Genomic DNA, 12950 nt, shown 5'->3' on the forward strand with positions numbered 1-12950 from the left:
AAACAACCCCGCTGAAGAGCTGCCATCTCTAAGGAATAAAAGGCAAATAAAACAGAGGACTAACAGCAATCGTTTTGATACGCACCAGGAAACGCAGGTGCACTCACTCTGTTCTGGCCCTTTCCGCTTGCCTGGATGCAGTGTCTGGACCACCAGTCCAGGTGGCTTAAAAGACCAGACCGGAATGGACTTTCAATAAGAAATGTATAGTATTTACACCTGGAACTCCAAATGAAGCAACCATCTCTTTGAATAATTAATGTAATTAATCTGTTTATGAGCGGTGCCAGAATGAAAACCATCTGATTTCCCTGGTCCACTCTGGGTATGGGCCCCCACACTGATGGATGGGAAGCTGGGGCAGCAGTGGTGAGGTGATATTTATTAGTCTGTGATATACAGCACAAGCAGCATGAAGAGTTGCGTCCGGTCTGAGTACATGCAGTACATGGTAACCACTAACCTGATCCACCATCCTGAAACAATGTAAGCTTGCGAGATCAGGATGGTGAATCAGGCTAGGTAACAACAGCTCTAGCTCAACATGCCTGTCTGTCTGTCTGTCTGTCTCTCTACCTCCTCATAAACCATAGACCTAATTTGTCCATCTCTGACTCACTCACCCACTCAATCCCCTTTAGGCTATTTGACCACTGGAGACTGAGAACAGTGTTCTCTTGCATCGTTCTCTAGCACTACAGAGCCATACAGACTCAACACTGACCTTGTGGGGACCTCTGCTGGTGTTTTACTGAGCTTACCATTCTCAACAACTGTTGCTTTTTAGAGTTCTGGTGTGATTAATATAGTTGGTGAATGTTTATTTGCAACGCTACCTTGACCAGGTGAAGTTCCTACTTTTGTCACTAGATATCAGTAGAAATACTGTTGGATGGTGTTCTTTAATGAGATGTATGTTTTTAGACAAACAATCCATTTTTACAAAAATATTATTAAAATCAAAACTCTAAACTGTCTTGATAAGGCTTCTTTAAGGAGTAAACTTTACATAGAAATGTGTTAGAAGTCTGTGAAAGTTTATCTACAACCTAATCTGAGTACCCAGATATATTTTCTATAGGCATTTTCCCAAAACAAGGCCCAGGGCTAAAGTGCCAAAAACCTCCCCAAAATGTCACACTGCTAAATTCTTATAATTTTGCAGATTGTTTCTTTGGGTCAAAATAACATTTTATGATAAGGACTATTTTCCTCCCATGTTTTCACGATTCAAGTGATTTAAATATGACACCTATTTAGAAATCCTTTTCAACTGAATTGTTTACCAAAACAATACAAAAAGAACAATGTGATTTATTTTCAGGGGCAAGACAGAGTAGGCCTTTCATACCCATAAACCGTACATACCCCATAAATTATTTTCGGAGGTAATTAACATATTTGTCCACAAGGTGAAGCTCTAACCTGCTTATGAGGTTATCTGGTATCCGCAATGTCCTGAGAGGTATACATGGCTCCTCTGTTCATGCTCACTGACACACTTCCACACCGTGTGACTGACTGCCAATAGCTGCCTCTCACTAGCTTGTTGACCTGTGAATGCTTGGGCCAGATTCTATTAATATATCCCTCTCCTCTAATTGACCCATACAAACATCAAGACTAACACACACACACACACACACACACACACACACACACACACACACACACACACACAAGATTAACATAAACATCCACACATGTACACTATCACATTAGGCTTTGTCTAGAGAGCTGAACACGTACACATGTATACATCTAAAACTCACATGCCCACTTTCTAACATGAAATGTAGAGTCTTGAAGCACTGGGTGCAATGCCAGAGTCAGTGCTTCCCCACCCTCCCTGTTTCTAAACTATGATCTCTCTACCAGGTGCGTTGCAAGACTAAACCCTACATGCATAAGCAGGAGCTCCTCGTCTTCTCCAGGTGTCACATTCTTTCCTGGTTAGAGTCCGTGTGCCTTTGGACCCTGGATCAAATGTCTCCTCCTGTCTTTGACACCCCCTCTGGTCCCTGTGTCCCACAAAAACCGCCTGTGCAGGTGTAGTTGCTCTAAGCTTCTTGCCTCAGCACAATCCATACAGTATATCTTTCTGTATTGCATCAACCCTCACTGTCTTTCTGTCTGTCACTGACATGTTTTGAGCCTGAGCTTGACTTGATTGATTGTCCTCTGGGCACCGACATCATTTCAACGTCTAGTTTTGATTTACATTTGGTTGAGTTGTCAACTAACATGAATTCAACGTGAAATCAACAACAAAAAATTAACCATGTCATTAATTGGTTTTAGGTTAAAGGTTGGGTGAAAACAAGATGAAATTCCCTTACGTTGATGACTTTTTGCTAATCTAATCAGTTTTCCACGTTGATTCAACGTCATTACATAGATTTTTTTATTTTATTGAAATTACGTGGAAACCATGTTGATTCAATCAGTTTTTGCCCAGTGGGTGGCTTGCCCTATTTCATTTTAGTTGTCAAGTTTCTGAATTACTGTTGTTATTTCACCACTGTGAGTGTTATAAGGGGTTTTTCCTTCTTTCAGCCCCCCTCATTTCAGATGCAGTTATTGAGTGATAATGTCCCCTTTCTTAGATTCCTTTTTCCTGGAAAAGTCATTGTGATTTTTAATACTCAAAAATACATTACATTTCATGCCTTCGCAAACACAAATATTGGTGACACATGCGGCCAGACAGGCCACCCAACTGGATTGACACCGTTAAATAGGATTACTCCTATGGTATTTACTCATTATCGTCTACAAGATCATCTGAACTAGTGGCAGTATTTTGATAGCACTTTCTAGACAGCAGCTGCTGCATTGTCGTCTGACAGGTGATATACTGTGCAGGCAGTTTGGTTTTGGGTTTGTGATTAGCAATCACCACCAGTGTCATGTAGTGACATTTGTTAGTAGTACCATTATTGAAAATGCAAATGTAGATTAATCTCATTCATGTTTGCTCTCTCTGTGTAATGCAGTGAGTGTATGTTATTTATTTTTTATTCATGTACAAAAGGATGCCCTTGGGTCTCCATATACAGTAACTTTATGGACTTTGTAGTAGTCATGCCAAATTTGACAATGCTAATAAATACTGCATAGATTGCAGTCTGGCAGCGGTACACAAACATGGTTTCCCTGAAAACATAATGCACGTTTTAAGAGTAGGCAGTGATGCATCCATATGTATTCCCCACACCAAACAAAAACAGACCGCTTTGAGGCGTCACATCCAAATAAACTTCATAGATCAGCTAGTCTTTGCATTTGTCTAGGCAGTTACCCACACGTTTGCACTGGTCCTTTAAGAGCTTAGCACACCCTTGCTCTGTTGCCCTGTTTACCTCCAGAGATGGCCCATGGTCTGTGAGGAAATGTGAGCTCACCAATCCTTTGAGGTCGGCAAGTGTCAGGGAAAGACGATCAGCGGGGAGGCAGGGATGTCTCAAATACTTTCCATCGTCATGTAGAGTTCACGCCTCCCATTTTAAGCCAGAGTGAGGGTAGAAGGCAACAGGGCAGGCAATTAGGGTCAGAGAGACAGTCCCACAGAGAAAGAGAGAGAAGCTTCATGAACACTGTAAAAGCAACTAGTCTGGCAAGAGTACAAAATCTAAATAAACCTGACACCGACCGATACAAACCAATCATGGCTGAGACTCAGACTGCACAGGCTGGCCAGAGGAAGCCTTCCACCAACAAGAACATCAAGAAGCTGCGCACCATCTGCATGGTGTCCAGAAAGAACTGGGTGTCCGAGATCGAGGACAAGCAGGCCAAGGAGCCTGTCGGCTGGGCTCCTGACGCCCTAAGAGAACTTTGGGATGAACCACCAAAGACACCAAGCACCATGAAATTAGGAACCTGGGAGAAGAAGGTTTGTCCCAGTCAGGATCCTACCGCTGGCACCAACATACCTGCTGCTCAGAACAACTCTTCAGCTGCCCAGCAGGAGTCGCAAGGCAGTTGTCCTCCTTCCCAATCGGAGGGTAAAAGGAAGACCCCGCTAGTGCCTCTAGGGGAGTCCCGGATCAAGACCAAGCAGGTGGTGAAGACTGTGACCAGCGGCATTCAGGAGAGGAGTGTGGGCATTACATATCTGACCGAGCGGATTTGTAAGGAGGCTCCACTGCCAGGGGAGGAGATAGACAGGATGCTGAGCAAGAGGGGGTCGCCCACACACCTCAGAAAGTGCTCCAAAGTGTTGGAGCGGACCCGCAGTTGGAAGGAGGAGAAGGAGCGGAATGTACCGTCAGAGGGAGAATTTGGAGATGGGCGCACCTGTAGCGTGGACACAGAGGATATTGGGTACTCTGAGGCAGAGGAAAGGGCCCTTGAGGCGGAGGGCGGCCAAGGTAACCCTGGACAGACAGACAGCTCTAAACCTGGACAGACAGACAGCTCTAAACCTGGACAGACAGACACCTCTAAACCTGGCCAGACAGATAGCATTGGGTCATCCGGAGAGGCCAAGCAGAGGGACAATGACAACGTCTCACCTAAAGGGAAAGTTGAGTCATGGGTGAGGGTCAAAAGACCCTCCATCTCAGTGTGAGTTCAATGTTCTTTCTTCATGTACAAGTGATGGTGCATGACGGCCCCTCATTAAACACTTACATTCACTTCCCCCAAGTGAGTAAGGGATAATGTTAATACACCTATAACTGTATATAGCACATAGTGCGAAACTTGTTCTGAACTTTACAATGGAAATAGATGTTGCCATGATTGATGATTGTTTCATTTTTTGGTAAATATTTTTGTGATTGTCCTTCACAGGGGCAGAAAGGAGTTGGATGACGCCAACAAGATCAATGCTCTCTCAAAGAAGTACAGTGCAGTGGGCGATCTGAAGAGCCGCTGGCAGAACTGGTCCTCGACGCATACCGTCAACCAGAAGCTCAACCCCTTTAGTGATGACTTTGACTATGAATACTCGATGTCCTTACGCCTCCGCAAGGGCGAGGAGGGTTACGGACGTCCCAAGGAAGGCACGAAAACGGCCGAACGGGCCAGGCGAGCCGAGCAACACATCCACGGTGAGATATCCGACATGTGCTATGTGATCAGGACTATGAATGACCCAGATCCGGACGGGAAGACCCGAGTCACTTTCAGAGAACTGTTTGATAGATACGTACGCATCTCTGACAAGGTGGTGGGGATTCTTCTGAGAGCCAGGAAGCATGGGAAGGTGGTGTTCAAGGGTGAGATGCTGTGGCAAGGGCAGGATGATGATGTTATCATCACCCTGTTGGTGTGACATCATCTGTGGTGGAACCATACAGAACTAAGGAGACCTAAGTCCTTTTTAACATTGAATGACTCTGCACTGATAGATTTGGATATGTTTCTCAATAGGAACTTAGACAATTTGCTGCTATTATTTACTGAAGATTTAACATCAGTATCTAACTCAATATTGTATGTTAATTTGTTGCTTACAGCTGCAGTGTATTTGTTTGTTATGGGCATCAGAGGTAATGCTTGAACTTGATTGATTTGTGTTGGATTACAGCTTTTTACTAGCTTTTAAAATACTATTTTCTGTGTCTTTATATTATGTCTGACCTCATAAATCATGTCAGAACATGTGTTAATATATGCCTAATAAATAGCTTATTTGACTTGAGGAACATTGTGTAATTTAAACATGGATTGAGTTTCATGATGCACAGCACAAGCTAACTCTGATGAGATTACATAACGGGTTTAGGAGACATGAAATCTGAGATACAAAGGCTACAGTGCACACCATGCAGGGGAGGTTGGTGGGAGGAGCTATAGGAGGACGGGCTCATTGTAATGGCTGAAATAGAATCAATGGAATGGTACCAAACACATCAAAACAACGTGTTTGACCTCGTTCCATTGATTCCATTCCAGCCATTACAATGAGCCTGTACTCCTATAGCTCCTCCCACCAGCCTCCTCTGACACCATGCCATGTCTTGTGTGCCAGACAGAGCTTGATGACAAGACTAACCACACCAAAGCATTTTCAGGAATGTCTGTATCAACTGGAAATCTATCCATTGATCTTGAATTGGGGACATGAACCCGAATGAACTTAACTGATCCTGGCTGAACGGATGTGGGTACATTGGCTGCGTTTAGACAGGCAGCCCAATTCTAATAATATTATCACTAATCAGATCAGCTCTGAAAAAGATCTGATGTGATTGGTCAAAAGACCAATTAGTGGAAAAAATATCAGAATTTGTCTGCCTGTGTGAACGCAGCCCTTGCGACCATGTTTGACCTCCATGTCTGATACCTAATCGGATCCCTAAATCTAAAATACACTTGATACTGTATTAATCAACAAAATATTTATAGGCTAAACTTGGTGTCAGTTTAGTCTCTGATATAGATTGTCCACTTTTATTTGAATAACCGTACTTTCTATTTGTCAATCTACTAATTTGAATGTAATTGTTATGAAGGGAGTTCAATCCTGGGACTTTGTTGATTAGTAAACTCGTAATAACCGTAGCCCAAGCCTAAAAAGAGGTAGAGTTCACCTAACATTACATGATTTCCTTGTAAATAATACAAGACATAATCTATGTGAACTGCTTACTAACAACACACCAGTGCTCATATTGTGTTGGACAATATGCTTCCTAAGTGAAACATCAAACCATTTTCTCTACTCTTTGTGTTTTTGGGAGAAAGAACAATTCATTAAATTATCTAAAATCTATTGAGTTGATGAGGAATCATGATCATGTCTTTAACAGTAAATAATGTTCTGCTTATTCAAAATGCATGGCCTACCTGTAACATTAGTTACACATTGTACAGTTTGTGTATGTTTTTCCCTATTGATTACATTTTTTTGAGATGTGTTACGTTTTCATGTTATAATCTTGTGTATATTTTCAAGAGGACCACAATGGAAATAACTTTTTAACTTTTTTGTGTCATCCTTGATGATTTTAATGGCATTGTACTGTACAGTGCCTTGCAAAAGTATTCAGCCCCCTTGGCTGTTTTCCTATTTTGTTGCATTACAACCTGTAATTTAAATGGATTTTTATTTGGATTTCATGTAATGGACATACACAAAATAGTCCAAATTGGTGAAGTGAAATTAAAAAAATAACTTGTTTCAAAAAATTCCAAAAAATAAATAAGGAAAAGTGGTGCGTGCATATGTATTCACTCCCTTTGCTATGAAGCCCCTAAATAAGATCTGGTGCAACCAATTACATACAGAAGTCACATAATTAGTTAAATAAAGTCCACCTGTGTGCAATCTAAGTGTCACATGATCTCAGTATATATACACCTGTTCTGAAAGGCCCCAGAGCCTGCAACACCACTAAGCAAGAGGCACCACCAAGCAAGCGGCACCATGAAGACCAAGGAGCTTTCCAAACATGTCAGGGACAAAGTTGAAGTACAGATCAGGGTTGGGTTATAAAAAAATATCTGAAACTTTGAACATCCCACGGAGCACCATTAAATCCATTATTAAAAAATGGAACGAATATGGCACCACAACAAACCTGCCAAGAGAGGGCCGCCCACCAAAACTCACGGACCAGGCAAGGAGGGCATTAATCAGAGAGGCAACAAAGAGACCAAAGATAACTCTGAAGGAGCTGCAAAGCTCCACAGTGGAGATTGGATATCTGTCCATAAGACCACTTTAAGCCATACACTCCACAGAGCTGGGCTTTATGGAAGAGTGGCCAGAAAAAAGCCATTGCTTAAAGAAAAAAATAAGCAAACATGTTTGGTGTTCGCCAAAAGCCATGTGGGAGACTCCCCAAACATATGGAAGAAGGTACTCTGGTCAGATGAGACTAAAATTGAGCTTTTTGGCCTTCAAGGAAAACGCTATGTATGGCACAAACCCAACACCTCTCATCACCCAGAGAACACCATCCCCACAGTGAAGCATGGTGGTGGCAGCATCATGCTGTGGGGATGTTTTTCATCGGCAGGGACTGGGAAACTGGTCAGAATTGAAGGAATGATGGATGGCGCTAAATACAGGGAAATTCTTGAGGGAAACCTGTTTCAGTGTTCCAGAGATTTGAGACTGGGACGGAGGTTCACCTTCCAGCAGGACAATGACCCTAAGCATACTGCTAAAGCAACACTCGAGTGGTTTAAGGGGGAACATTTAAATGCCTTGTCAAAGCCCAGACCTCAATCCAATTGAGAATCTGTGGTATGACTTAAAGATTGCTGGACACCAGCGGAACCCATCCAACTTGAAGGAGCTGGAGCAGTTTTGCCTTGAAAAATGGGCAAGAATCTCAGTGGCTAGATGTGTCAAGCTTATAGAGACATACCCCAAGAGACTTGCAGCTGAATTTGCTGCAAAAGGTGGCTCTACAAAGTATTGACTTTGAGGGGGTGAATAGTTATGCACGCTCAAGTTTTCTGTTTTTTTTGTCTTATTTCTTGTTTGTTTCACAATAAAACATATTTTGCATCTTCAAAGTGGTAGGCATGTTGTGTAAATCAAATGATACAAACCCCCCAAAAATCATTTTTAATTCCAGGTTGTAAGGCAACAAAATAGGAAAAATGCCAAGGGGGGTGAATACTTTCGCAAGCCACTGTATCCACATGTGTGGTTATATTGTGTTTAAAATTGTCAAATAAATAAAATAAAATAAATAATTAAGGAATATAATAATTGAAATGTAGAGCTTTGCCCTTTATGAATGCGGAATCCACCTGACTTTCATAATTCGTGTTCAGAGCAAATTATGTAAGAAAGACTATCTCCAGACAGGAACTACAATTTTTCTCAGGCTTCCTCGTTCTAGTGTATTCAGTACATGATGCATGTTGTGGCAAACAATTTATTATATTATTCCATGGTAGTCTGCCACCATCCACAGTCTTTGGTTGACTTGGATTTATTTATTTGCCTTTCCTTCTGCTCTGAAGTTTAAAGTAGAATTGTGATAGACACACACAAACAAACGTCCTTTTCATTTTGTGCTCTGTGGCATGTTGTAGCGGGTGATTATGGATGGAGTCAGGTGCAGGAGGGTAAATCATAAAAAGACGACAAACTCGAAGGAGAGGAGGCAGCATCGGAGGAAGTCGTGACACATGTTCTGATGATTATGCCCATCTATGAGGAACTGATCTTTTTTGGGTTGCTTGGTTCCTCCATCAGATGACAACAGAAGGGCACACTTATCACACCCTCCTAGCTCACCATGCTGGTAATACCACTAAATGTACCCCAGTTAACCATAAACATCAGTGATAAGGAGCATAACACTGCCCACAGCTACAGCCGCCTTTGACTGGAAGCCAAGGCTGGAAACGTATTGGAACGTCAGCTGCAGCGGGTTTAATTATAGGAGCACCTTGGCTTTGAATACAGCATTGGGAGAGACTCCAGAACAGAGTGGTGCTTCTCACATCAGACACTGATTCAGAAGATTGCCCTATTTGGTAAAAGACCAAGTCCATATTATGGCAATAACAGCTCAAATAAGCTAAGAGAAACGACAGTCCATCATTACTTTAAGACATGAAGGTCAGTCAATAAGGAACATTTCTAGAACTTTGAACATTTCTACAAGTGCAGTCACAAAAACCATTAAGCGCTATGATGAAACTGGCTCTCATGAGGACCACCACATGAATGGAAGACCCAGAGTTACCTCTGCTGCAGGGGATACATTAATTAGAGTTACCAGCCTCAGAAATTGCAGCCCAAATAAATGCTTCACAGAGTTCAAGTCACAGACACATCTGAACATCAACTGTTCAGAGGGGACTGTGTGAATCAGGCCTTCATGGTCTAATTGCTGCAAAGAAACCACTACCAAAGGACACCAATAAGAAGAAGAGACCTGCTTGGGCCAAGAAACATGAGCAATGGACATTAGACCGGTGGAAATCTGTCCTTTGGTCTAGAGTCCAAATCTTTGTAAGACGCAGTGTGGGTGAACAGATAATCTCTGCATGTGTAGTTCCCACCGTAAAGCATGGAGGAGGAGGTGTTATGGTGTGGGGGTGCTTTGCTGGTGACACTGTCTGTGATTTATTTAGAATTCAAGGCACACTTAACCAGCATGGCTACCACAGCATTCTGCAGCGATACACCATCCATCTGGTTTGGGCTTAGTGGGACTATCATCACCAGGCTGTGTAAGGTCTATTTTACCAAGAAGGAGAGTGATGGAGTGCTGCATCAGATGACCTGGCCTCCACAATCCCCTGACCTCAAACCAATTGAGATGGTTTGGGATGAGTCTGTCACGGATTCAGCCGAGGCTGCTCCTCCTCCTTGCTCGGGCAGGCTTTGGCGTTCGTCGTCACTGGAGTACTAGCTACTACCGATCTATGTTTCTGTGTTCTACTTGTTTTGTCTTCATTGTACACACCTGGTTCCCATTATGTCTATGATTTGTTCCCTATTTAACCCTCTGGCTCCCACTGTGTTGTGTGCGTGTTTGTTCTATGTTTGGTGTTATCGACTGGTGAGCGGGATTGTTCCTCCCTGCGTGGAGTTTATGTTAATTTGTTATTTACGAGTAAAGTACGTTGTCTACTTGCTCTGTGTCCTGCGCCTGACTCCGTCCTACCACTACACACTGACGCCTGACAGAAACACGCACCTCAAATGGAGTTAGCAGGTGCATTCATTCCTTCCGGATCAGTGGAGGAACGCGCCCAACAGCAGGCGACCATGATACAGACTCTCGGCACAGCAATGGAGCGCGTTTTGAACACCATGGAGCGATGGGAGAGAGGGGGTTTTCCTACTCCTCCTCCAACTACACAGCAGCCCACACCGCTGTCCACCCCTTCGTCACCTGGGTCCAGTGGGATTCGGCTCTCGCTCCCGAGGGCATATGATGGTACAGCTGCCGGGTGCCAGAGTTTTCTGCTCCAGGTAGAGCTCTACCTGGCTACCATCCACCCGGCTCCCTCGGGAAACGAGAGCGTGTCCGCCCTCATCTCCTGTCTGTCGGGGAGAGCGCTCGAGTGAGCCAACGCAGAGTGGGGAGGAATAGACGTGGCGTCGGTGCACTATGAAGATTTCACCCGCCACTTCCGGGCGGTATTCGATCATCCACCGGAGGGGAGAGCGGCGGGGGAATGTCTGTTCCACCTCAGACAGGGGAAGAGGAGCGCACAAGACTTTGCACTGGACTTCAGGACCCTGGCTGCCAGCATGGGATGGAATGAGAGGGCCCTGATTGACCACTACCGATGCAGCCTACGGTAGGACGTTCGTCGGGAGCTGGCCTGCAGGGACACCACCCTTAAACTGGACCAGCTGGTGGATATGTCGATAAGGCTGGACAACCTGTTGGCGACCCGCGGACGTCTGGATCAGGGTCTGTCCATTCCATCCCCCAGCACCTCCGACCCTACACCGATGGAGCTCGGAGGTGCTGCTCTCAGGGAGACCAGAAGGGGGGCCGTCTCCTGCACCAACAGTGGCCGCAGAGGACACACTGCTGGTCGGTGCTGGGGAGGGTCCTCAGGGAGTCGAGGCAGCAGGCAGAGCACTGGTGGACCGTCCCAGGTGAGTAGGCACCTGCTTCACCCAGAGCTCCCTGTTGCGCACATGTGTATTGACATCAAATTTCCGGAGTTTTCCCCGCATTCCCAGCATAAGGCGCTCGTAGATTAAGGCGCTGCTGGGAACTTTATTTATCGTAAGTTTTGCCGTAGTTTAGGGATTCCTATTGTTCCTATTGATATGCCCTTCCCTGCACATGCCTTAGATAGTCGCCCTTTAGGGTCAGGCCTGATTAAGGAGGTCACAGCTCCACTCTGGATGAAAACGCAGGAGGGTCATGAGGAGAGAATTAGTCTCTTTCTGATTGTTTCTCCTGCGTTTCCAGTGGTGTTGGGGCTTCCCTGGTTAACCTCTCATGACCCCACGATTTCAAGGCAACAGAGGGCTCTCAAGGGATGGTCACGTCAGTGCTTGGGGAGGTGTGTAGGTGTTTCCATAGGTGCAACTACGGTGGAAAGTCCAAACCAGGTCTCCACTATGCACATTCCCCCCGAATATGCCGATTTGGCTCTCATGGTAATTGAGGCGACTCAATTACCACCCCATCGAAAGGGGGATTGTGCGATAAATCTCCAGGTAGGTGCTGCACTTCCCCGGAGTCACGTGTATCCTCTGTCACAGGAAGAGACGGCTGCTATGGAAACATATGTCTCCGAATCTCTGGGACAGGGATACATTCGGCCTTCCACTTCACCTGTCTCCTCAAGTTTCTTTTTTGTGAAGAAGGATGGAGGTTTACGCCCATGCATTGACTACCGGGGTCTCAATCAGATCACTGTTAAGTACAATTATCCACTACCTCTCATTGCTAGTATGATGGAGTCATTGCACGGGGCACGCTTCTTCACTAAATTGGATCTCAGGAGCGCGTACAACCTGGTGCGTATCCGGGAGGGAGATGAGTGGAAGACGGCATTTAGTACCACATCTGGGCACTATGAGTACCTCGTCATGCCGTACGGGTTGATGAATGCTCCATCAGTCTTCCAATCCTTTGTTGATGAGATTTTCAGGGACCTGCACGGACAGGGTGTAGTGGTGTATATAGATGACATTCTCATATACTCCGCTACACGAGCCGAGCATGTGTCCCTAGTGAGCAAGGTGCTTGGTCGACTGTTGGAACATCACCTGTACGTTGTCGTATAAATATTTGACTCAAAAAGTAGTCAACTTAAAAATATTTCTCAAGAGACTGGAACTTGTGAATTTAGACTTTTATTATTTGCATAACAAAGCCGAGCTTGCTCCATGGAGCAACAACTGTCTCTCTTTGGCTTAGAGCTCCCTTTTATACACACAAATGCATAATCATGTTACATAGCATATACAATTATTCCCCTTAGGGCAACTGATTAACTTATTTTAGTACCACTCTACCTTAGCTTTCAACGTCCAGATGTCACCTGTA

General features: G+C 44.5%; 1 protein-coding gene across 1 annotated transcript; it reads left to right on the forward strand.

Annotated features, from left to right (window-relative positions):
• Window positions 1–3303: 3303 nt before the first annotated feature.
• Window positions 3304–5659, forward strand: LOC121572778 (actin-binding Rho-activating protein). Its single transcript, XM_041884809.2, has 2 exons — window positions 3304–4569; window positions 4798–5659. The coding sequence occupies exons 1-2, from the start codon at window positions 3590–3592 to the stop codon at window positions 5279–5281; spliced, it is 1464 nt and encodes a 487-aa protein (XP_041740743.2). The 5' UTR covers window positions 3304–3589; the 3' UTR covers window positions 5282–5659.
• The last annotated feature ends 7291 nt before the right edge of the window (window positions 5660–12950 follow it).

Source organism: Coregonus clupeaformis, chromosome 8, assembly GCF_020615455.1.
Source record: "Coregonus clupeaformis isolate EN_2021a chromosome 8, ASM2061545v1, whole genome shotgun sequence".
NCBI classification, from domain to species: Eukaryota; Metazoa; Chordata; class Actinopteri; order Salmoniformes; family Salmonidae; genus Coregonus; species Coregonus clupeaformis.

Coding starts and splice junctions, on each gene's coding strand:
- LOC121572778 (XM_041884809.2), top strand. CDS start 3,590: ATGAACACTGTAAAAGCAACTAGTCTGGCAAGAGTACAAAATCTAAAT. Junction 4,570..4,797: donor AAAAGACCCTCCATCTCAGT/GTGAGTTCAATG, acceptor TGTCCTTCACAG/GGGCAGAAAGGAGTTGGATG.